Source organism: Meleagris gallopavo, chromosome Z, assembly GCF_905368555.1.
Source record: "Meleagris gallopavo chromosome Z, MGAL_WU_HG_1.1, whole genome shotgun sequence".
NCBI classification, from domain to species: domain Eukaryota; kingdom Metazoa; phylum Chordata; class Aves; order Galliformes; family Phasianidae; genus Meleagris; species Meleagris gallopavo.
In genome coordinates this window covers 34,094,645-34,121,245 of record NC_139435.1, presented here as the reverse complement: position 1 = coordinate 34,121,245, position 26,601 = coordinate 34,094,645, and the positions used below count along the sequence as shown (strand labels likewise).

Sequence of the window (26,601 nt, the reverse complement as noted above, 5' to 3'; positions counted from 1 at the left end):
TCTGCCCTTCTCTGTTCCACCTACCTCTTAAATTTTCCTCATATAAGGACACATATTTTAGCCACAAGTTCTGGCTCTTTCTCCTTTCATATGAATAGACAGAGATCTTAACTAGGTAACCTTGCTGATGGGCAGCCCTCTGCTGGCTACCATCCCTGTAACTTTGTAATAGTTATAGAGAAGTGTATGGAATTGCCTGAGGACTCGTGCATAATTCTTAAGTGCTTTCCTTTCCCTTTTTATTTAATTTAATAGTGGATTGCATGCATACTGTGGTTAGGGGTGGTCTTCAACATTGAGAAAATCAGATGAGAATATAACCTAAGATCCATCTATTCCCACAGTTTCCTGGAGCAGTCATTCAACTGTTAGGTTAAAAATAAGTAAAACAGTCTAAGGAACACCTTGACTTTAAAAATGCTACATTTAAAAGCGTTTTTGTGTGGTTAGGTACTATCAGTTGAATCTACAGTGGGAAAGCATGCTTTGGATAAATGAAGTCCAACAGGATTATACTTTGATATAGAAAAGCTGTGAATAGACACAGTGTAAGTGTATGAAAGAGTACATATCTTTTCTCAGAAACAACTACAAGCTAAGTTTTACAGGGAAACTGAGGAACATAGCTCCCATTCTAGACTAGATATTTATCTTTGCTGAAAGTCTGGTTTCATTAGTTTCAAAGCTGAGATTTTTCAGTTACTTGTGAACCATAACAAAATTCAGAGGTTGAAATGGGACTTCCTGATGCTTGGACTGTACTGGGTGCTCAAAGCTAAGCCAGCAGCCAGATTCCAGATTGGTCTTCTCCTTTAGAAAGACAACTTTGGAGGTAAGTCCAGAGTTTCCATGTGAGAGTACAGTGATTCATGTGGAAAAAATAATATTGACTGTGTATGTTTTTCTGTGCATGTGTAAGCATGTTACATTAATAAGCAGCATTATTTCTGTACTTCTGTATTTCTGTAGCATGGTCTCTTAGAGTTGTTTGGCTTCAAGGATTCAGTGAAATAGGTGCTCCTCAATTTTTTTTGCCTTGCTTGCAACCAGCTTGAATTTGCAGATGCTGTTATACTTATGGAATCACTCCCTTCTTGTATACCATTGATGTGTATTTCCCCTTCTAACTGGAAGTCTCCAAAGGAAAATTTTTGTTTTTGAACTGGAAAATATTTTTACTCAATATATAAGCAATCAAAAATTATTTCAATCTGTAGTTTTTCTCTTTCTTGTTTTGTTTACTCTTTTAAAGAAAAAGACCAATTTGCAAATGTAATTGTCTACTTTTTTTCCCAGGCATTTTTGAAAACGAAGTTGAAAGAGTGCAGAACAAATGGCTTTAATGCCTAAGAAAGCAGTTTGCTTTCTTAGACAAATCCCTAGACAAAATCTATCAAATCTATATTTGGACAGCATTGTCACTTTATTTTTGTTACTGTTTTACAGATTACCAGCAGATTAGTAATACAAATAGAGTCCCATGAATGTAGCATTTTTTAAGGTGAGGTTTTTTTGAAACTATTTGTTCACTTTATGCTGGAATTGGCCTAGAACAAAATCAATTACTAGGGATTAGACCACGTACTCCTTTGAAGATTTTTTTTACTTATAAGTTCTAATCTACATTTCTTTCTCTTCCCTTTTCCATCGTGTAATACAGAGCAAAGCTTGCCACCTTCGTAGTGGGAGTGGGGCTGCAAACTTTCAGAAGACAGAGCTATGTTTGGCATTTAGTAATTAATATCTTGTACTTATTAAAGGCAGAGAAATAAAACTGAGTGTGCTGTAGTAGAGTGTTACAATTTTTTTAATTTTTTTTTGAGGAAAATCTGAATTTTGTGTTCCTTCGTTACAATGTACATTATGCTCATGTGGCAACCTATTCTCTTGTCCTCTTCCCTCAAAATGTTCAATAACAAAATAGTATAATAGCTGTGATAATTACCTGAATGCCAACAGATAAAACATGTGCATTGCCTACATGCGGCTCTTAAGTTGTGTTTATGCCCTGCTGTGTACTTTACATCATATTCATAATAGAATGAATTGCACAGAGACTTGGAATCCGTGCTTACTGATTATTTTCAGTTGAAAAGATTTTTTGGGTTCTTAGGCAAGAAATGCTGAGTGAAAGCCAGAGCAAACAGACACATTCATATAAACATCTGTGTAAATAATTAATTATTTTAACCTTAGTTGTACCCTTCTATAGCTTTAAGTGCATATCATATTAATATAATATAGATGTTTGTTTATACTAGGATACCATACTTTTTTTTCCCCATCTGCTTATGTATGGTATTAACCAAACATATACGAAACACTATTTTCTTGTTTTTTTTTTTTTTTTTTCTCCTAGACTCACTCTGCAATTGCTAAAGTAGCAATAAAATACAGACTATTATTCATGATCTTGTATGCAGCTGCTCTGAACAGCATCAGGAAGGCTATCAAGTAAATTATAGAAGCAACATTTTCAATGTTTTCCAGTACATTTGATATGAAAGAGTCATTATAATTAATACTGAATACTTGAGTAACAGGCAATTTCCTACCGACCTAAGTTAGAATGTTTTGCAGTCTGTCTGCAGACTTCAAAATGCAATATAGGGAAATAGTGGATATTGCTTCTTTAAGTGTGAAATGCTCTTGCCACAGATAATCATGTTGTGCCAACTGTCTGTTTTGCAGTTAGATACTAATTAATATTATCTCAAATGCTCTTTTTCTTGTGAACAGCAACTGAATAGTATGACTTTCATGGTGTTGTGGAATCTCTGATCTGTTTCTTATTTTAAATACTTTCACCCTCTTTGAAGAAATGTCCTTCGCTACTTAGCTTTTGCTAGAGTCTGCTACAACAGCCTCCAAGTTCAGCTCAGGAGCCCTTCCAGCCATTCTAAGGCTGATGAGAACACATTTCATGAGAAACTGCTCTCAACAAGAGAATTTTTCTGATAATATTCAAAGTTAAAGGATGTGTTCAATAATATTAAAAACCTCACAAGTGAAATAGATGACTTACTAATCAGTAAGATAACCTCAGAGAACTGAGAGATGTGATGGAAAGTTCGTAGCCTTGGCTTGCAGTTTGACAGAGGTATTTGGCGCAAGTATGGTGTCACTTCAATTCATGGGTAATTTTGATAGCTCTGAAAATGAGTAATCAAAAATGAAGGAAAGTTGAGGGGGCAGACAGATGGAAAGGGTTGAACTGTGAACTATCCTAAACATTTCCATTAAATTCTTTGTTTCATAAAGGATTGTTGCATGCATGTACATTGCAGAATCTAGGTCAGTATTTTTGTGTACTTGACTCAAGAGGACAAGCTCTGCACAGTTTATAAAGGAGCTTAAGTTGGAAACTTCACAGGTGCCGAAGTATCTTTAGAGACCTGTAGTTGCTGGGGCTTCTAAGATCAGTGTTCTTCCTGGTGAAAATCCTGAAATAGGCGGGACCTGAGGGTCTAATATGGCATTTCAATGTCCTGTGGGTGATTTGTGGTTATCCAGTGTTGCTGGGTGGGATTGTATTTTAAAGGACAGAGGGTATGTGCCGCTTAAAAAATAAAAAATTTAGGACTACTTAGATTTGCTGAATTTGCTACTTCATCTTCTTAATTGTTTCTTGGGCACATAGATGGCACATATATGCACTGGAAATTATTAAATTAAGTTACACCCATAAAAATTTCAGAATTACTGGCACCGTGGTATGTGGAAAACTTCTAGTTGCTCCACTTCAGTCAGGGGAAGTAGGAAGCTCTGTGCTGTGTTTCAGACATCATCAATTGTGCGCTCAATGCATTTTCTGCCTTTATGTGTGATGAATCAGAATTAAGAGGGCTGGTGCAGATTTTTAAGTTGGCTTTAATTCATCTTGTGTGTTTAACTGTGTAAAAATGCACCTTATTTTGACTATTTTTGTTCGGAGTGATTAATAAACTCTATCTGCTTATGTTATAGCAGTGTTTAAAGGCCAGTGCTGAGTTGAGTGATACTTGGTATGGAAAACACTGTTAGATGTGACAGAAGATTTTCTGCTTCCTTTCTTCCTGTCCTGTGTATCAGTTTGATCTCCATTGATGAGGATCATAAAATTATTGGAGCTGGTAGGGGTCCTCCAAGGTTCAGCTTCCTTGCAGTGAGTAGGAACACCTACAGCTAAGCTAGATCAGAGTGCAAAGAGCCCCATCCAGCCCGGCCTTGAATGTCTCCAAGGATAGCATATCCACCACATCTCTGGACAGCCTGTGCCAGTGCCTCACCATTCGTATTGTGAAAAAAAACTTCATGTCCAATCTAAATCTCCCCTCTTTCAGTTTGGAAACATTTTCCCCAGTGTCTGCCGGTCAGTCAGGTCGCCAGTGGTTGACATGTAGACACTTTATACAGGAAGTGTTACTCCCTAACCTTGCGAGGATTCACTTTTTTGTGAAATTGTAGGAATGTAGGCAATTGAGTATGTGGGAAACTTAATATGATTGTAAATACAATGCGCTGAAATCTCAATCTTAATTCTCCCTTAGATCTCTCTCTGTAATTTTGCTTCAGTGTTCTGTGTGTTTTATGAAAGACTTGTCAGTGTAAGTTATTAAGCAGATTTGAACGTCCTATTCCTGGCATGATCTACCACTTAAGCCATGTTCAATGTAGTAATTTTAGCTAGCTGTTGTTTGAACCTATCTGGCAATTTGTTAGTATTAATGGCTGGGATATGCCTGAAGCTAGGGTACAACACATGACATCCTTCTTGCCTCATTTTGTATAGAATGTGGAGCCCACCAGCTATTGTACCTAGGTAAAAGATTTTTCATGAAAATCATAGCCAAGTACTTAAAGCTGGCTTCTTATGTCAGGAGAATTTTGGTACTGCAGCCTGCTTTCATCTGAAAATTAATGCTGTTCATTTGTGACACTTCTTTCAAAGAAGATGATAATTAGCAGGAAAAATTAATGAGACAGTGACCAATGTTAGCAAATTATAGGCAGGAATATATAAAATACCCACAAGACCCACTACATCTGTCCTGTAGAGTGCACAAAGTGGATGTGAATTGTAACAGCTATAATTCTGCATGGCCCTGCTAGAAATGAACTTCTGTTCTTATTTACTGTTTCTGACCATATTTTTCATCAAGGAATAAACACAAAGTGTTTGACTGTTGGAGTGGCAAACAAATCTCTTCTTAAAGCTTTAAAACTAATGGTTATTACCATGATTTTGTTATTGTAATCTCTATGGGCCTCAGAGTTGTTACTATTACTTAAATACATCTTCATGTTTTGGTTTACAACTGTTCTTCAGGTGTCAGTTATGTCTGACACAGTACATGGGAGTGTGTGCTTAAACATAATGCTTCGCCTGTGCAATAAAGAAGCAAACTATTTGAAATAAATGGTTTTAGTCCATTTATATCAGCTGTAGACAAGTTGCCCTGACAAGCAGGAGATAAACATAATTTAGAACTTACAAACTCCTGCCCTGGCTTGCTGTAATTTTGTATATCTTGTTATGCTGACATTACCAGAAGAACTTAGCTCTCCTTCAATGCACTTTACAACTATACGCTCACATCTATTTGTGAATAATGAGTGTAATAGGGAATAGTAGCAAAACAGGTACTGAAATCGTATAGGGAAGAAATCCTTGTTAATAAATTTGTCTTGATAGTGCTGATGTTGTTACTGCAATTTTTATTATAAAATGCACATTGATATTTTGTACATGGTTTCTGGAAGACATGTTTTGTTTAAAGAGCGTTAGGCAATGTACTTCTCACTATTCCTACAGGTTTTTTGAAGTGTTTATGATTTAATACAGCTAGGACTGCAGCTGAGTGTATAAATAGTTCCCTATCAAAGGAAACTAAATGACTATATAGTGTAGGTGAACACCTGAGATTTTCATGTTACTGTAAGTCAGTACTTGTGCAGTGGCACATCTATGCACATATACATACGCTTCCCCAGCATGCATTTAGAAATTGCATGAAAAATTGTTTCAGGGAATCTGGTCTATCTATGTTTAGCAAATGCATTTGCAAATACCTAAGATTAAAGCTTTCACTTACGGAAAAGATCTTGCATTCTGATGTAGTATCATGAATTCTGTATTGTTCTACAGAAGAGATGAAATATGCTTGCTCTGTGAGCACTGAACTCACTGAAATTTGCCTGTCTTATTTTTCTCTTCACTTCTCCTGGCCCTTATAGTTGTCCTAAGATGAGACTGTATACCAGTGGCTGCTTCTCATTGCATTGCAATGATGGTATTCTCTGAAACTGCTTTCTCAGTGCAGGAACTAATTTTTCACAGGTCCTGTAGTAATCCGTAGGGCCTTAGTTATTATTGAGACAGTATTGAAGTTGGATCACCTATTCAAACCAGGTAAGAGAGAGGAAGATTTATATGATTGATCCTTGGCTGTCTCATACCTCCTCTTCATCTTGTATGGGCCTTAACGTAGCTTCCAGGAAGATCTGCTCCCTGATGTTCCCAGGCACGGACACAAGGCTCACCAGCCTGTAGTTCCTCAAGTCTTCATTTCTGCCCTTCATAAAAACGAGAGTGATATTTCCCTTTTTCTATTCACAGGATGTTTCACCTGACAGCCAAGATGTATCAAGTTTTTCTTCCCCACTACAGCATTTTTAATTTTCTGTTACTTTTTGCTCTGTATCTCCTGTGGTAGCAGTTAGGTGAACCACCTCTCTCTTTTTCGCCCACTGAACTGGGTGGTTGTTAGCTGCTGGCTAACTTACAAGTGCTGTTGCAGGAGCCCTGGTTGCCAACTGTGATAGTTTTAAAACAAGAAAGAGTTTATGCCAGTGGGTCCTGATTCAGATAGCACAGATGTGTTGCTTTTGCTAGTATATATATTAAGTGTCTACAAGAAAGGTGAGAATAATGTACTAGCCTTCACTTCAGTTGCAGTAATTGTATATGCAGTATAATACAGTTTTACCGTTACCTTTTCTTTGTTGTTGGCTTTTTTTTTCCAGGGGGCTGGGGGAGAGGAATGGGAATTTTCAAGCGCAAGACTTGTAGAATTTTCTGCTCATCTTTCAGTTTAGGAAGACACTCAGAATCATTTGCATATGTTAAGCATTTTGTCACCCAAGTTTCAACAATGTCTGCAAGTATAACAGACTTTGTTTTCAGAACTGTAATGTGAAACTGATTTGCTAATGGTTGTGCGAGTATGAAAGGAAAGATTTGAGGGAAAGAATAAAAAGAAATTTATGCTGAAAGCATGTTCTGCACCAATAAAATTCTTAGGAAGACATTGCTGTGACTTTTTTTTTATTTTTATTTCTTAAATAAAGTGGAAGGTGATTTCTGATATGCCATGCAGTGGAGCCTGAAATCTTTGAACCAGATAATGTATTATTACAGCTTATAAATATCTGATGTTTAATCATTTTCATATTTTGTGAGTAGCTTTCAGTGCCCTGTATTTATATCTGCATGGGCAATCAAACAATGTCACAGAGGCTTTTTCCTCAAGTCATCTTCTGAATTTGAAGAAGCAGGAAGCTAGCTGAAATGTTGTCAGTGTATATTACCATAATCTCTAACTATGCTTAGGTAGGGCTGCTATGTTTACATTTTCAAATGCTGGTAAGATCTCATAAGGAAAGACATCAGTATGAAATAATTTTTCTTGGGGATTCTAAGATAAAATGCTTAATTTATAACTTAAAAGCCTTTTCTGTCTGAATTCACCTCTCAGTTTTGAATTATTATCTTACTATTTTCTTCAAAGTCTTCTTAAATCTCACCTTATAAAACACAGGTCCTCTCTTCCTTCCAGGAGAGACCAAATAAGTTCTGGGTTTTTTGCTTTTGTTTGTTTGTTTTGGGGAGAACTGTGTTGAAAACAAGTCAGGAAAAGATTATTCTTCCTTTGCTTTTTTTTAATGCTTCTCCTTTTCCATTGATTGCGTGGAGAAAACTGAGTAGCCTTTGACAGCTGCAGTAGGTTAGCATGGACTTGGAGTCTCCCTTATTCTTGAGTGTGAGGTTAGTGCCAGCAAAACAGGAGGGGAATGGTGAGGTAGCAGGAAAAACTTATGTTAATTTACTTTGTGATTTACTAAGCTTGCATTTTCTCAGAAGACTGATGTACTGATAGTACTCTGGAGAATATGTTGGCAGTTTTATTCCTGGATTTTTTTTCTTCTGAGAGGCCTTGTGATAGCAGGTCCACCAGGTGTTGATATCCCTTGGTTCTTGTGTTCCAAGAGACTGAAGAAATTGAAAAGTGTGTATGTGTATACACATTGTTCTCTCTAAACTGTAGGTTGTGTATTGGCAGGAGCAATTTGCTTACAAAATTCATGTTGTTATATGGAAAGATAGGTCCTACTGTGTGTGTATGAGTAATTTTGTAGTGGCACTTTCATGGAAGTGTTGCTGCAGATTATTTGTTCACATTCTGTTTTTAAACATTTTCTGTTAAATACAGGCTTTTTCTCTGTTTCAGTGTGCAAGGATCCACCCTACAAAGTTGAAGAATCTGGTTATGCTGGTTTCATTTTGCCAATTGAGGTCTACTTCAAAAATAAGGTATGGAATTGCGTATTTGTTCATTTAAAAGCTTAAAAATCCTAGCAACAACAAAACAACCAGGGAGAGAAGTAAAACTCAATGTATACACGTCTTCAAATATACATATTTTGATTCATAAATACTGAATGTAGGTTTAAAAATATATTTCAAAGTGTTGTTCCATAATTCACAGTCACTGTAACTTTTATACATGTCTAACTGTATTTTGTAGATAACTCTCTGAAGTTAGGATTACTTGATAAAGTACAGAGGCTGAATTATTCAGTAATTAGAAGAATAACTACTTCTACCGAGAAGTAGACAGGCTTTAAAGCCAGAAAGCTTGAGAGCCTCTTAAAACTTCGAGAGAAGAAGCTGAACTTGCTCATATTGAATTCATAATGAACCCATTGTTTTATTTTTAGTATTGCTGATCTTTATAATTTGTTCATTTTTGGTCTTTCATGAAGAGCCTTTTTCATACTCAATCTGAAAAAAAAAAAATTCTAGAGTGAATGTGAACATTAGTTCTACTCAACATTACTGGGGGCATAATTTAGAATCTAGTGCTATTCTAAAACGTATGCGTTATTGTGATATCTCAAATTTAGTGCGAAAGTAAATACTGCGTTTACTTTGCAGTCTCCCAGATAGCAAACACAGAGAGTTCTTTTAGTGTACCTAGTAGGTTCTGTATTGCAAATAAATAACTTGTTTGGATAAGAAGAACTGGACTTGGGTAGAATTAAAGAAGAAGCTCTAATATTTTTGTGCACTGAATGCACAGAATTTTAATAATTTCAATGCTTTGGATTCCTTCTGTGCTTTGAAAAATTGACCTGTTATTTTACTTCATGCATGCTTAAAAGATACTTGCTTAAGTATTTTTGTAATTCCAAGATGTTTAACATTGTTTTAATGAAGTCGGTATTTCATCTTCCTTAAAATGCTAACTGCTTTGTGAAAAGCTTAAAAACAAATGAAAATGGGTAACAAGTCTTCTGCTGAAAATGCGCACACTTAAAATTCAGTTTAGAGTACAACTTGGTTAACTCTGTTTGCCTTCAGAAAGATGTTCCATTATTCTTCTGCCTTTCATAGAAACTCTGTTAAGGTGCGAGGTGTAGATAATTCTACTGAAGCACTTTCTAAGTAATAGATTTAGAAGTTAATTCTGAAATGTTCCCTGTATCAATCTGTGAAGAGAAGGGCTCAGTCTACCACATTTGCTGTTGGAAAGGGAAACAGAACTGCTTCAGTGAGTTGGCTGGCTTCTTTGACATGCTTTTTAACTCATCTGTTAAGAGGTCATCCCATAACCAGGCAGACCCATAGCAAAGTCAGAATACAGTGATTCATTGAAGCATCTCCACAGAAGGCTTCCCCCCCGACATTTCTTTTTCTGTTTTCCACTCAGTTTTGGCTGCCATTGACTGCAAGTCTCAGGGGTTCTCCAGCAGGAGTTGTGGCTTAGACTGAAATCAAGAGGGCATCAATGATTACAACTCACCTCACCCTCAAGCAGCATGTGGAATTAGGAAGTTTGCAAACATCTCCCACCCCTATTTTGGTGTTACAGAATACAAGCAGCAGTTGAACTGTGAGTCAGCTAGCTCTTCACACAGCTGCAGCATCATACTCTTTCCTGGGCTCAGTGCAGTATGATGGAGGAGTGGCACAAACTGGCATTCCTGAGGCAAATTACTGCTTTCTCCTGGTTCAGTTACTCTTCCTCCTCCAAGCCACTTCACAGGTATTCCAGTACAGAAAAAGAGGAGCTAGAAGGAGGAAGAGGAGACAGACCATCATCACTTATTCAAGGTAGATAACCTTTCCATTTCTGGTTCAGAAGGAACCCTAATGAAGAGAGAATGCGGTGGTACAGGATGCCACATGGATCATGGAGAATGAAACTGTTCCCCTTCCCAGGACAAAATAGAAATTGGTAGGAAATCTAATAGGCATTTTAACTTGACAAAAAAATGTTCCACATGTTTAAAGATTATGGAAATAACGAGCATCCCATTCCACGAGTATAATAACCCTCAAGGTGTAATTGTTAGCCACTGAGACAAATTCCTTGGAAGAAGGCTTTATATTGAAAGACTTCTACTTTGGAAATTACAGTCAATTTAGGATAAGGCTAATAAACTGCAGTATATTCTGCTTTCACAGTCAGGACTTCACTCTTCTGAATTAACGGCAGTGGTACAGGGAATGATATATTTAGTGAAAGTCTGCTTTGAAATTATTACTTCAACATACTTTCCACAGATTTCTTTGAAGACTCTAGCTCATGATTTTTGTAACTTCTATGACAAAGCTGCCAATACTGATTGCCTATAGCAATGTCACAGTTTTCTGTGGTGCAGTCTTCCTTTCTTTTCTGCAAGAAATCATGCGTTCATCTTTAATAAGAAATACCTTCATCCATGATTGCCTTTGAATACTGTCTATCAAGAAAATAGTCTCAGCCATCAAAAAATAAGCTATTGCAAGCTTTTTGTCTCAGCTTCTTTGCTGTCTTTGTTCCATGTTTGAAGACAAGATGCTGAGGATATCCCTTGAAAACCTGAGACTTTTGTACATACTATTCTTCATATCCTTAATGTCCGGAGTCAAATCTGAACATTTTAATGTGATGGGTTTTTTTTTTTTGAGTACTGGGGATGTCTGTCACTGAACAGAACACAGATCAGATGCATTGTTGTTTATATGCTGAAATTTTGCTGCATCTCTTCCTCCTCCTCCCTTGTGTTTTTTTTTTCTTTTTTTCTAGAGTAGAGAATTTGCCCTTTTACATGTGTTCTGCTTTAAGACTGTCATTGGTTTGGTGCCTTCTTTGGCACCTCGGCACCTTTGAAGAAAGGGCTTCTTGCTATTGCTTCAGAAGAGCACTTAAGTTTTATACAGTGTCTAGAACACATTTGTGTAAATGTGCTGCACAAAACATACTTAATGTCTTTTCTCTGGTCTTAGCAATTGAAATTTATATGGTTACAGTAGTGTCCTTTTCCAGCTGAGGATTTCTTAGAATAGAAGAACACTGATTATGTCCAAGATAAATTTGCCTTTCCTGTTCTTTTTCTCTCCACATTGGTACAGGGAACATTTGTCCTTTTTTCATTATAGTGGCAAAGAATTTTAAATGCTTGGAAGCTGTGGTGAAATACTTGAAATCTTGCTGCCCAATTTGGTTCAAGGAAATGGAGTTCCATTAATAAATAAACAGACACCATACGTACGAGTCAAATAGAATTTGCTGCAGCAGTTTCAATCTTACCCTTATTTACAACTTTTTTGAATTTGGAGGAAATTGTATCCGAGGCATCTTCTGTATTACCTACAGCTTAGAAATGATTGTGTTGGTGACTGAGTTACCTTCTGTCAGCTGAATCATGATATTTGGCTTTGTGTATGTCTTTAGCCTATGCCAGATATCACCTTCAAAGAAGCCTTGTCAAGACAGCTTGAAGTTCATTCATTTTCCCATGTATTATGATGGGCTGATAGGACCTTCTTTAATTTTCTGTAGCCCAGCTGATGTTTAGTAAATTCTATCATGTATCTCAGAACACAGAGGATGGTTAAAAATGATGTAATTTTAATATACAGACTGATGTAGCCCTTGTTTTAGTTTTGGCGTTAGACCTTTTTATCTTCAGCCCTAGATCTTTTTATTTTCAACCCTTAGGAGGAACCTAAGAAAGTTCGATTTGACTATGACTTATTCCTGCATCTTGAAGGCCACCCACCTGTAAATCATCTCCGCTGTGAGAAGCTCACATTCAACAACCCTACAGAAGAATTCAGAAGAAAGCTACTAAAGGCAGGAGGGGTGAGTCCTGCACCCACACCAAAAGCAGTCACCAAGATGTCATACTTATTGCTGGTGCATGATTACTGTAATAAAGGTTGACCAGGCAGTGAAACTAAGTGAAGTGTTCTTGTGATTAATGTAGTAGATCCTTCTTAACAATGAAATGATTCATGTTTATTCTATGAAAGCAGAACTTAAGCCTTATACATGAAGCATTGCTTGCTTGCCACTCCAGAGATGAAGTATTGCAGAGCTGTTGTGATTAAAGTTATGCAAAAAGAACATAAAATGTCTCTTTTTTAAAGGCAGATTCTACATAATGCAAAATGAATTTAGTAGTAGTAGAGCAAGTTAGAAAGTAATTATGAATAAGCGCATTGAAATTTATATAATGTATGAATACTCTAAACCAGAAAATGTACTAAGTCTTCACATATTTGTAGAATTAATGGCTACGAAAAATCCCAAAGTTACACTTTACAAAAAGTGTAGATGGTTAGAACTTCAGGAGTATGTCAACAATATTTTGCCTGTTGATGGAAATCAATCCAAGTTCAAGCAGCGCTGCCCAGGGCTTCGTCAGCCCCAGGCTGGAGCCTTGGCTTCATGGCTAGTCAATCCTATGATTCCTGTTGGTCAAAAGGCTTCTCATCTCAAGCTTGAGCCTCTTGTGTCTCAGCTTGTTTTTCTGCCTCTCACCTTCCCACCTCACACTATGTGTAGAGTCTGGCTGCCTCTCCTACATTCTCTGGTGCTGGGGCTGCAGCTGGATATCCTTGAAGCCACCCTTTCTCATGGCTGAACCAATCTTGCTCCACAGCTTTATCTCACAGGGCTAAGCCCCCAGCCCCTCCCTCACTGGTTCTGGAGCTGTGTCCTGGTCCAACAACTCCAGGCATTGCTACATGGGTGCACAGTTGACTTCTTCTCAGCTGTACATCGCCAGTGCCCCGGCTTCCTTTACAGGACGGAGGGGCTGCAGGTTTCCGAATTTGTCCTGATGGCATTTCATGAGAATTTTGTTAATCTGTTCCTCCAGCCTGTCTGGGTCCCTCTTGGTTGCAGTCCTGCTCTTGAGTGTCATTTGCTTCACTTCCTCAGTAAGCTCATAGGATAAGGAAACTGATATTTTGTGCGTCTACATTAGGCCAATATCTATGCTTTTGACTAGTCATATGTAACAAAAATGGTTAGCCTTATCTGGTACAATTATATAAAAATAGATTCAGGGGTGGTGATAGGGAGCTGATTTGTGAATAATCTCTTTGAATATTATCTGTAAAAATAAAGCGAAAATAAGTAGCAGGCATAGTCTGAAGGACCTTTTTATCTTCCTGGAGAAGAGAACCGTTACAACTGTAGTAATATTGAAATAGAAGCGTGAGCTGTGTTTTGTGTTTGCATTTATTAGGTGCAAGAGGGTATCCATGTCTGGACAGTGTTATTGGCTTTAAAAAGCTTTCCAAATAAAACATCAAGATTGTATTCTGGAAAGCTTCACGAGCAGCTGCTTTAATACTAATCATATCAGGTCAGTTGTTAATAAGTTTTACCCACAAGTGTAATAAATCTAAATGTATGCTGGTAGGAATTTCGGGAGGATGTAATCAGTAAAGAGAGAGAAGAAAAAACATCAAGCGACCTTTCATTATTCATTTTCTGCACCGTCTATATTTAGGTTTCGTGAATTAATAAAAACAAAAATGCTACTTCATTGTAAACAGTGAAATATGGGATGCTTTAATGAAATTGTTTCCTTGAATGTCCATATTATTGTCTCTTGTCTTCTGGAGAAAGAAAACGGCGTGGTTTTTTTTTCCTTTTCTTTTTTCATATTATTTCCCAGTTTTCTTCCATGAAACGAGTCCCTTTTTCTTGAGTCTGTCAGTCTTTTAGGATTCCCTCTCTCGGTTTTCTGACCTAGGGTTATGTCCAGCCAACTCAGGAGAGATGATCTAATAACTTTGTCTCAATGTTAGAAGTCTTTATGAAGGGCTCTTAAATCGCCCACTGTTGAAAAGCCCATAATACTTCTATTAAATTGAAATATTGATCATCATTTTTCTTTGACTTCTGTTGGTGTCACAGAAAGCTGATTCTCACTTCCAAGTGTAGTTAGAATAGACCACTGAATTAATCCATGAAACACTAACTTAGTTGTAACTGCAGCATCTTAGGCTAACAAGGACACTTAAAGTAAAACAAAGTACAAGTGGTGGGTTTTGCATTTACTGAAGTCAATAATTAATACTTATAGTCACTGAATTTCTTTGGCAACAAGACAGACAAAATCAAGTTCATATTCTTCAAAGTGAATTTGAATTCTTTGAAGTGAATTAGGTACCAATTAATGTAAGATGTTGAGTGGTAGCTTTAGGGAGAGCAGTCAAAGGTGGTGGACGCTTTTGCTATGCTTTTTAGTAATGTAAACTGCTTTATTTCTGTGCAACTTAATGTTGCACCTCTCATTAGTTGCTCTCCAAGGAATAGTCATGGGACATGTAGTTCAACTGAAGTAAAGTACTAAACATGATATTTCTATTTTTTATAAACTTATGTAACAAGCACTATATCCTTCTCCAGGGAACAGTGCAGGCTTTATTGTAAAATAGTAGGCAACTGTCACATTGTTTATACATAAACCAAGGCGTATGCTTGAAAGAGGTAGAGGTTAGGAAAACAGCTGCTGTTTGTATTTACAATGGGAAATACTTGGCTTCATTCAGTAGATGAGCCCAGACTTTCTCTGAGATGTTCATATTTTCTTGTTCAGAATAGACTTGTCTATCTCTTGCTCTGGAGTTTTCTTGAGCTGTCTCATCAAGGTTCATGACTTTGCTCTTCAGTCAGGCCATGTCTCAAGTGCAAACTAGTAAGAGACAGAAGAACATCTGCTCTAGCAGCTATTTTTCAGACTAATAACCTATTTTTTAAAGGAAAAAGTATAAAACTGTGGACACATTGCCAATGTCTTCTCATAGTTTCCTTCCCATATGTATCCCCACTTTCATATGCCTAGAGGACAATTAAATGCCAGGAAACATTGATCATTACATAGCCATTCCTTCCTAGAATAGTCAATTACCATTTCTGCTTAGTTTCAGACTTTAAAACTTGGAAATCTAAGAGGAAAGAGGCAGCTTTGCTATTCTTCTGTATGAATATGGGAAGAGAGATGATACTAGCAGGAAAGTTATACTCAGTTAATGATAACATTCAGTTTTAAGTAGATTTTGTATGTTGAAAGCCACTAGGCCTGTTTATAAACAAAGTGTGACTTAATGATTTAATGTTGTTAGCAGTATTCATTCTATTGCTATTTTGGATTGCACATCTTTCATTTTCAGAAAAAAAATGAAAATGCTACCTAATCTGTAGAAACTAGTTAATTTTGAAGATAGTGAATAATATTTAAATTAGATTTTGTCTCTGAAAAGCTTAGGCTTGCTCAAGCATCACTTCAGTGTTACGCAGTTTTTGAATCTTGCAGGAAAAAATAGTGAAACTATTGTCAGTTCAAGTTAAGACAGCAGTTTAATGTACCTTTGTCTCTCTGCTGTAAATCATGCTTGTACTGTGAAATGCTATTGCCTTTTTGGTAGAGAATCAAAATCAGTAATTTACTCCTTCAAAAGTATTATGCAGACAACATTTCAGGCTTGGAATTCCTTTCATAAAAAGAAAGCTCGTAACATTACTGCAAACTCACATGGTTAGTGATGATATGGTTTGAGGTTTCAGACTCAGAGTGTGCAGGAAGAGGTCGTGTTTAGAGTAGCAGTGATTCTTTTTAGCAACAAAGGTGTTGCTATTGTCTTAAAATGATTTTGGAAATATAAGTAGTTGTGCTCCTTCATCAAGATAACTCTTGTTAAAGACAGTTGATCTGTTAGTGAGGCAAGAAGGAGGAATAATATTGAGAGGGGTGAAGTTTTTAGGAAAAACTATCGGAGTAGAAATTTTGGTTTTGAGATTAAAAAAAAAAAGCACTGCTTTCTGTTTTATTTCTGGAAGTTTGTTTTTCACTGTTTAAATTTGAGAAATATATTTCCAGTTGCTTCATAAACCTACGTAATACATGTTCTAACACATGATGAAATCATGAGGATTTCCCTCTTCTTTCTGCTCCCTTTTTCCTTTCAATCCTTCAGTGTCAGAATAGTTGGCTTATACCTGGAGCCAACTTTAGATAATCCCTGCCCTTGAGCAGTATTTTATCTTTAAGCTTGTACTTTTCATAATTAGGTAATTGAATTTTCTTAAATGATATGTTAATTTAGTTTCTAGTAGATAACTTAAAAGAATTCAAAGAAGTTTTCTGTTCCTTTAGGCTGTGGGTTTCTGTTAATGGTAATATTACTTTCTTGTGTAGAAATAGTTGTTCAGAGCAATTGTTTTCGTTGTTACTTTTAGTGCTTTCAGTACTGAATGAATTTATTCTTCACTGTAAAATGATGTGGAGTGGCAGCAGCCCAGGACAACACAAAGAAGTCTGTTTATTCCATATGCCAGACAAGTATAATTGTGTCTTTATTGCTGCAGAAATGCAGTAGTAATGGGTCATTTTGCCAGGAATTGTAATAGATAATCTCAGATTTGACTAAAAGTACAATTTAAATTTTTCAGCACCTCAGTGTGGGGAAATTTTTCTACTTGTTTAGAGGCTACTTTGTGGGGATGTTGATAAATTATCAGCTCGTTAAATGAAACCACAGGTAGCTAGGTGTAGACTCTATGGAGACAGGATTATTCCAGCATTGGTGGCCTCCCTGCATTAAGGAAAATAAAAAGTAGAAGACAAGCTTTTTGGTAGTGCTCCATTCCCCTACAGGAGCTCTGATGTGCCTTAACATAGTCTTATTGTGGAACAACCGTGACAGCTCACAGTTTCTAACACAGTGACTGTATAAAATGGTAGACTGTGATTCCTGCATATCAGAGGAAGACAGTATGCATGTTTTTAGAAATTTTCAGTAATAGAAGACTTTGAGACTGTTCCTCTTGCTTTCTCTACTGAGATCTGAAGAACAATGTTCAGTGTTCTGAAAGCAAGTTTTTCTTGTTGTTTATTTGGGTACTCCAAGATGTTCTTCTTGTTGGTAGATAATAGTACTGTCTTTGGCAAGTCAGTTTTTATAGGGCAACTTGAGAATCAGTTTAAGTAGTTTTATGTACAGGTTTCATAATATTTGCTGGAAAAGGGTCCACAAAAAAATGGCTCACAGTTTAATGTAGAATGGTTTTGATTGAAAGAGACCTTTAAAGATCATCTAGTTCATACCTCCCTGCCATACATGGGGACAACTTTTGCTAGATCAGGTTCCTTAGAGCCCCATCCAACCTGACCTCTCCAGAGCCTTCTCCAGGCTGAACAATTCCAGTTTCTTCAGCCTTTTCTCATACCATAGGTGCTTCAGCCCTCTGATCATATGCTGGCTGTCCTCTGAACACACTCTAACAGCTCTGCATCTTTCTTGTTTTGGGTGCCCCAGAGCTGGATGGCTGCAAGTGGGGCCCTGCAAGGACAGAGCATAGAGAGAAAATATTGGTCACTATTCTCTTGAAGCAACCCAGTGTATGACTGGCTCTCTACGTAACAAGCCTGCACAGCCAGCTCATATTTAGCTTTTCATCCGTAAGTACCCCTGAGTCCTTTTGTGCAGGTCTGCTCTTAATGCAGTAATCACACAGTTTGTATTCATCCTTAGAAATGCCCCATCTGAGCTGCAGGACCTTGCTCTGGCCTTGACCTTTGTTAGGTATATGTAGGTCCGCTTTTTGACCTGTCATGATCCCTCTGAATGGCGTCTCTTCCTTCTGTTGTATTTTTGCACCACTTGGCTTGATGTTATCCACAAACTTGCTAAGCTTACACTCCATTCCATTGTCTGCATCATTGACAAAGATGTTAAACAGAACCGGTCCCTGTACAGACCCCATAGAGACATGACTTGTCACTTGTCTGCGTGTGGAAATTAAGTTGTTTACTGCCAGCCTCTGGTTACAGCCATCCAGGCAATTGTGCACTGAATAGTGATGAATAGTGAATCCATCAGTTAAGACATGGATGTTGTATGGGTTCGTGTCAAAGGCCTTAGAGAAGTACAGTAGATCACATATGTTCTCTTTGCCCTGGACACTGAAGTACTTACTCTGTCAGAGAAGGTCACTAGATTTTCATATACCTTCATAAATGATCTGACTGGTGGAATTGAAAGCACTGTGACCAAGTTTACTGATGCACTTAACTGGATGGACAAGACAGAAGTGAAAATTATCTTATAGAGAGACTGGGACAGGCTGAATACGCATCAGTAGAGCACTGCTGTACTAACAGAGGCAAATTGAATCCTATACTGCACCAGCAGCAGCACTGCTAGCAGAGATATGATCATATCACTGTACTCAGTATTTGTCAGGTTTCACGGGGAGTACAGGGTAGTTCTAATTCCTGTTCTAGTCCACCCAAATCAAAAAGGACATGGGCAGACTGGAGAGGGCCTGATGAAGGGTTGTGATGATCAAAAGACTGGAGAACCTGTCTAATGAGAAAAGACTGAAGAATGTAGCTCTTCTTACTATAGAATGCTTGGAAGCCTTTTCAAAGGTGGCAACAAAGAATACTTAGGTCTCTCTCTCCACGAGCGACATGGAGAAGACAAGGTACAAGTTGCAATGGGAGAAGTTTTGTCTTGATATAACCTTTTTACAGTGAGAACAATCACTGTGTAACACTGGAACAACCCACTCAGGGACATGATTGAACAGGCTGCTAGATAATTTTATCTAGGCTCCCTTTCCCCATAGAAGGTTGGACCTGATGATCTTTTGAGGTCCTCTCCAGCGTGAACTGTTCTCTAATTCTGTGATTATGTAGAGTTAATTGGTAGAGCACAGTTGTTATGTTGTTCAGTGGCACATGAAACTACATAAATAAAATGCATGACAACCCTTCTTTCCGTAGCATTCAGTTTTCTGAGAAGTAAATTAGAATAGGTTTAGAGGATGCCTGCAGATCGAGTATTATGGAGACTGGTCACTTCAGGTGTATGAATAAGATAGGATCATTCCTACTCAAAACCTACTGGCTTTGTTTGTTTGTTTTGTTGTTGGTGTTGGTGGTGGGTTTTTTTGGGGGAGGGTAAGAATACATTTTGCCTTTGTCTGGGAAGCAACTATTGGGCAAAGATGTTAGTTACAAACTCAATATCTGCAGGCTAGTCAAGGCTTTTTGAACTAGAAGCCAGAAAGTATTGCCAGCAGATCAGTTTGAATAATTACATATATAGTGTTTCATAACATACAGTTGTACATAGGAAAAAATAATATAATCATTCTCTAGCATTGGACTGTCAAGAAGAATGTTTAAAAATAAATACATAATGCCATCTTCTGTCTGCTTGTGAGGCCAATGAACGTAAAAGACAGCTTGTCTCTCTTGTACGTTTGCTGTTATGTAGTGGGAGTTACTCTACTAGACGATAGCAGCACAATGTTAATGTGATATTTGTATACTCCAGTAAGATTTAGTATTGCCTTGTTTTGATAATTTTTTTCTTGGATGCATTATTAGCATGAGATCTTGTTGAACTTAATTTTTGAAGTTCTCTCTTCCTAACTTAAGCTAAAACTTTTGTATGGAATGGCTTACTAATGGTAGTGTAGGAAACCGCTCAGTTAGAGTGTAAAATAATAATAATAAAAAGCCTTTCACGGTGAGGTGGAATTTGTCTCATTTCAACTCTGACTTGTATTATTAATAAGCTGTCCATTAACTGTCTTTGATGACACTGGAGCAGACAATGGGGCAGGACAGGGAATAACATCTGTGGATATGTTTTCTCTTTTTGCTCAGTCATGTCTAGCAGTTGTTTCATTAAACAGTACTGCTGTTGGTCTTTTTTATCCTCTGATGTGGAGCTGTCACCTCTCCATGTACACTAGATTTGAGCCTGATTTTCTTGGGAGTTGGTGTCACCTTCTGACCTTCTATGTGTGTTATGAAATAGCTAATTAGTATTTTTTGTTCTCTCCCTTGAAGATCTTCCATTCTAACTCTCATGCTCTTCTGGAGAGTGCAGGGGCTTCCGTGAAAAATAATTACCTGTATATCATCTGTGAGCTTGCTGAGAGTTCCCTGTGGGTCATTAATGAAAACATTACAGAGTTTTGAATCAAGTGTTGACTGAGTTGAGGAATACCAGTAGTCACTGGCCTTCACATGTTAGCAGTACCCTTTGAGTTCAGCAGTCCAGCCAATTTTCCACACCTCATCTTCTTTTTATTCAGTCCATATCTCATAGATCTGATCTACGAAGGCTGTGGCAGTTTGCACAAAGCTCTGCTGAAAATCAAGATACACAACAGCTGTTGCTTTCCCCGCATGCACAAGACCAACCACAGATAACAGTCACTTCAGTTCTGTTAGTTGGGCAGGAGTAATGTATGTGTGGAAGAAAGGACAGAGAGAAAACAGTTATTTCCTACTTCTTACTAGCAAGTGATGTTTAGCCACATCCAGGACCTTGACATTTGTAGCTGTTATTTGGGAGGAGAAACATTTTCATAATGCGACCCCCCTCTCCTTCCTCTTTTCCCACTTTAATTTCTGAGTGTTCCATCTTATAGATGTGAGGAAACTGTTTGCTCAGAGGGTGATGAGACACTGGCACAGGCTGCCCAGAGAAGCAGTGGATGCGCCATGTTTGGAGACATTCACGGCCAGGTTGGATGGGACCATGGGCAGCCTGATCTGGTGGGTGGCAGTGCTGCCCATGGCAATGGAGTTGGAATTTGGATGGTCTTTAAATATCCCTTGCACTCCAAAACATGCTATGAATTTGGGTTTTTTTTGTTGTTGTTTGTTTGTTTGTTTTTGAAGATGCATGATTAAGTAGTGGAACTTGCTGCCACTCATTTCAGATCCAGGAAATAAATATGAATAAATATAAAGCAATGAGATGGAGGGCATAACAGTTTGTATAATGAACTACCATGACGCTGTTAAAAATAAGTATGGATTCAGCCTCTGGTGGAGAAATTCTGTGCACTAGTATTTACTGAAAGGAATCCTGAAAGGAGGTAGGAATAACACTGGGAAAAGTGTTAGAGAAAGGAATAACACTGCAATTTGTCCTGTATTTGTGTATTTCCTAAACTGTTCCTGTTGAGCACATCAAAGACATGCTGTGAGTTTAGCTAGACTTTTGCTCTGCTTGAGTATAGTCAGTATTAAGCTAAATCTCTGAGGCAATAGCAAGGTTAAAACTAGAACTTCATGCTTTATGTAACGATAAATTCATGGTGTCATTACATGGCTGTTTAACTTACTCATTTAAAGCTAGGTTCTTATCTCTATCATCTCACCTTTTTTCACTAACACCCTTACTGGTATCTGATCCCACCAGTTTGTGGAATCAGATGTGATCCTAATGAGCTGATGATCTGTACAAAGCAGAGCAGTAACTTGTGCAACAATTGAGAAGAGAAATTAATGCTTTTGCTGTCTTATGTCTCCAAACTAATTGTAGAGCATGGCAGCACCAGCTCTGGCTCCTCTTGGATTCCTACCCTAAGCATTGGCTATGGTGCCCTTCTAGAGTAAATTCTTCTCTGCTGTTCTGAACTGGCAGTGCAGAAAGAAGGAACTGAGTAAAAAAAAAACCTCTAAATAGAGTGGATGTAATGGAGACTTCATTTCTTTTGATGACCTTGCATTCTTGATGCAGTTATCTTGCTATTACATGCTCTCATCTTTTGCTCCTTTTGTGTAGGTTTGGCTTAACGTAGCTACATACGTACGTACAAACATATGAACAGTAACCTACTGTAGGAGCTGCTGCAATTCTGACAGCTCATTTATTTCACTGGTAGTGTTTAAACTGGATGTATGTATCTCTTTCCTAAGTTTAGCTACAGAGGGAATGCATTTCACTTAAAAATATATATGTTTCTGCAGGCTTTTTGCTCTTTTTTGATGTTTTGTTCACTAACATTTTAGAAGAGTTGTAAAGTTGTTAATGTTTACTTTATTTTTCGGGAGGGAGAAGACCAGTGACTCTCTCTGATTTAGGAGATTTTAATCAGGAACAAATCTTCTGACAGTGATCAGTTTGGAAGATAGAAGTGTGTATTTTATCACAGGACCGAAGAAATGAAACTCGTAGAAGACTTCCTTGGTGTTTTGTCATTTTTACAGAGCTGATCTGGAATGACAAACTGGTTTCTGCTTTATCACACACATTAATCACATAAAATAAAAGTTTGAATCTACAACTGCCTTTGCCTTTTTTTTTTTTTTTTTTTCTTTTTGGTGGGATTTATAATGAACCAGCAGGCTACAGGAGTTAATAATCTGAAATTTTTATGGCTTGCCATTTGGAGTGTCCAGGTTTTGTTTTCAAAAAACCGTATGTGTAGAACTATGACAGATTTGCTGTAGCTCAGATGATACTAATGACCAAGCCCTGTAGATTTCCCTTTAGAGAGCCATCCTCTTTCTAAATATATAATCTGCATGCTGAGGCTGTTAATGATCCAAATAATACTTTAATATTTGTCTAGAAACTGAGTTGTCTGAGAAGTTCATCTATTTTTTTTAAATGTCAGCTTTTAAAGAGTGTGTATTATACAAATAATACAAATACAAAATACATAAATATTTCAAAACTGAAATGTTTCATAACTTTAAAAAGAAAATTTGTGCAATTGCTGAATTTCAACTTACTCTAGTGAGTCGGAATTCTGTATTTAGGGAGAAAATGGCAGCTTCCAACTATGGGAGAAAGATCCTTATCAGCGTTTTTTGTTTCTTTGCTTTTATTTGTGAAGATAGGACAAAACCTCATCTTCCAGACTTTGCTTCTGCACAACATAACTATGTATCATTTTCTTGCAGGAGTGAGTGAACAGAACTGCTTGTTTGAACAAAATATTTGTTTAAACTCTGTAATAATGGGTAATCTTGTATCTGCTTTTGCTGAAAGATTAATTAGTTTTAATGCAAGTGGTATTCTCTGTGATGAAGTTGGTGGATTTAAAACATTTCATTAAGTTCAATTTAAGGGAGAACAGTCTCATTTAACGATCCACTTAATTGATTTTGTTAAAGAAGATAGAGAAAATGAATTTGTCTCTATCATTATCTTCTGTACAGGCTTATGGTATTGTCCTGACGTCAGCTGGAACAGATAATTTTCTTTATAGTGGCTAGTTTGATGCTGTGATTTGGATTTAGGAGAAAACACACTGAACAGTGCAGCACAGAGCCAAGGGCGTTTCAGCTTCTCATACTCTCATGCCAGCGAGGAGACTGAGGGGGTGGGTGTGAGGAGCTGGAAGGAGACAAAAACCGAATCATGACCCGAACTGGTCAAAGAGGTGTCCCATAACAAATGGCATCATATTGAACTATAAACAGGGGGAGTTGGCCAAGGAAGATTGCACTGCTTGGACACTGGCTGGTCTTCAGTCAACAAGTGATGAACGATTGCATTGTACGTTACTTGTTTTTTGTGTTATTCTTATCTATTTAATTTTCCCTTTTATTTCTGTCCTATTAAACTGTTTTTATCTCAATCTTTCTACCTCTTTTTTTTTTTTTTTCTTTTGTTTCCATTCTCTCCCTTGTTCCACTGTACAAGAGTGAGCAAATGGCTGTGTGATGCTTGGCTACCTGCTCGCTTAAACCACAATATATTTTTATATGCTACACTTTTCTTATTACTATTTGTTATTCTGCCCTTCCTTCTGTTCAGCTGTGCTGAATTCAGCCAAAACCCTAGGTAAGTTGAGGTTATATAGTATTTACAAGGCCAAAAGAGTTCTCTTACTGTGATTCACTATAGCTAGTTGCAGTTGACTTTCTTTTGACTGCAAGATGGATGCTACTGTTTTCTGCCTTGTTGATCTTTGAATTTCTGTCTCATATGCTCTCGTTTACCAATCTGAGAAATGAAAAAGGGAAACGGGATTAAATTTATGTGTGTGGAATGTTACTTCACAACATTTGCTGAATACATTAATAATTGTTAAAAATATTTTTTTTTTATTACATGAACCTATGGAAAAGGAAGTTTTGACTTAAGTTGCCTGCATTATCCTTCCCAGAATTGTAGTTGCAGTGTTGACATATGCTGAAGTTACAGGCAAAAAAAAATAAGTAATACTTATTACCTAGACATGTCCCTTAATATTCTCTAGGCTATTACAACATCTTTTGAATAATGTTGACTGCAAAAAGATTTATTTTGAGCTTATGTTTAATAAATAAATGAATAAGCAAAGAAATTGAAATTCTGGCTTGAAAAAGCAGTGGATAGTAAATAATAGCCCCTCTTGACTTGTATTGACTGGAGAGTTAAAATATGAAGCATATATATCTATACCCTAGTTTGCTACTGAATGTGCTAACCATAGGGCACTTTTCTACGATTGGCTGAATTCTCTCTGGTCCCTGAGGTTTATTGGTTTGTACTTAGGAACCCTTGAAATCAAGACAGGCAGTTAGACCCCCGCTACAGCAAAAATGTTTGGTCACCAGCCTTCCAATTTACTGCACACTAGGTAAAGGAGAAGCTTGAAGTTAAAAACTGAACATCATAACACCTTTTCCTTTCTCTCTCCTTCTCGTGATCCACATTACTTCTTCATTCTTGACACCTCTTTCTCCTCCTTCTCCATGAGCAGTACAAGAGAGAACTTAACAGTTCTCTTGCTCCTTCCTCTTCTAAGTTTTTGCCCTGGTTTGGTGTGGGTTCTATCCGCAGACCACAGTTCAAGAACTGTTCTAGTGTGGACTCTCCATGCGATTTAGCCCTTCTAGGTATATCCATCTGAACTGGTATGTAGTCTTCTCTGGGCTATGTATGAACATCTCTGGAATGATTCTCTCCGCAGGCTGCAGATAAATATCTTCTCTGACACCTGGAGCATTTTCTGTCCTTGCTTCCTCTCCAACTTGGGTATTTGCACTGCAGATTCTTACCATTTGATTTTTTCCATTTCAGCCTTAAATCTTTTCCTGGAGGCATAACCAGCTTTGCTTTGGCATTCAGCTGTGTCCTGCTGTGAGGTTGTTGGAGCTAAATGGAACTCACTCTGTCCACTATGGATCTCTTTTCTGAGGTCACCCCTGCCACCACAACCTTGCCACCCTTGCCTAACAATCTTCTATTGTATTGCTTTAGTGGAGAGCAAAGACATATACACATTTCTGTATTTCTGTATGGGACATCAGTAGCTTGCAGATCTTTCTAGAGCAGATAGGACAGACATTCAAGTGTTCTGCCAGACATTGCTTTGGACAAGGGAAAGAAGCCTAAGTACACAATGCCATATAAAAAACTGTATTAGAGGAAGTTTTGCAGTTTTCTGAGGGTGCATTGTAGTTGTATGGAAATTGAAGGATATGATTTATTCATTCAATAGTGGATGGCCAAATGGTTTTATTAACTCATTCCTTGTTGAAAAGAAACAAGAATACTGTTTGCTGTATGAATTTTGTTTCCATATTGATTTGCGGGTTACTTAGTTCAGACTGTTGGTAGTAACTGACTTAACATGCTTTCCCTCTTGTAACAGATTATGGTTATGACAGATGGCACGTCGTTCTCTTCAGGGCAGAGCCTTCATCTCCCCAACCTTCCTAGTAACTCCCTATCTTTTTCTGAAGTGAAGAAGAAAGCATCTCATGGGCCAAAGGTGAGACTTAGTTGGATAGCAAATATTTGAGCCAATAAGGTTTTTCCTGGGAAATAACTTGAGAAGAAAGGTCTCTCTAGGTATTTTTTAGATCGTGACATAATCCAGTGATATCAATAGGTAAGAACATTTCTTTAGTGTAAACTTACTGCTAGCCACATCAAAATAATGCAGAAAAGGAATGTAAGTGAGAATCGGTGCTAGGTGAAGTATTGCTTTACTAGTTTTTGAACAACTACAAGTATTTTCTTCTTTTCCCAGATGGAATACTAATTGCCTGTTGTAGTTGTTGTAGTATTAGAAGATTCAGGGATGGAAATGGGATTTCTGTTTTTAATTACTGGCCTGGGAAACAAGGAAGTGCCTCACATTCATATGTTCAGATGTCACCAGAATCTTGTTTATTGTTTAGAAATGTAGTGACTTGTATTTAAAACTTTGTGTTTCATTGTGATTTATCTTTCATTAGTACAGGATATTAGCAGATATTAGTATTTGTGTTAGTGTATACATATATGGAAATTTC

At 37.4% G+C, this 26,601-nt stretch overlaps 1 protein-coding gene across 2 annotated transcripts in view; it reads left to right on the top strand.

The window, feature by feature from the left end:
• The window catches only part of MLLT3 (MLLT3 super elongation complex subunit), a 109,687-nt gene that overhangs the window by 49,513 nt on the left and 33,573 nt on the right, over positions 1-26,601 (top strand). The window contains exons 3-5 of one of the 2 annotated variants that reach the window (XM_085212950.1): positions 8,490-8,572; positions 12,249-12,392; positions 25,956-26,075. In XM_085212950.1, the coding sequence (XP_085069076.1) occupies positions 8,490-8,572; positions 12,249-12,392; positions 25,956-26,075 (347 nt within the window). The remainder of the gene's footprint in view (positions 1-8,489; positions 8,573-12,248; positions 12,393-25,955; positions 26,076-26,601) is intronic. The other variant, XM_085212951.1, reaches the window with a different exon arrangement.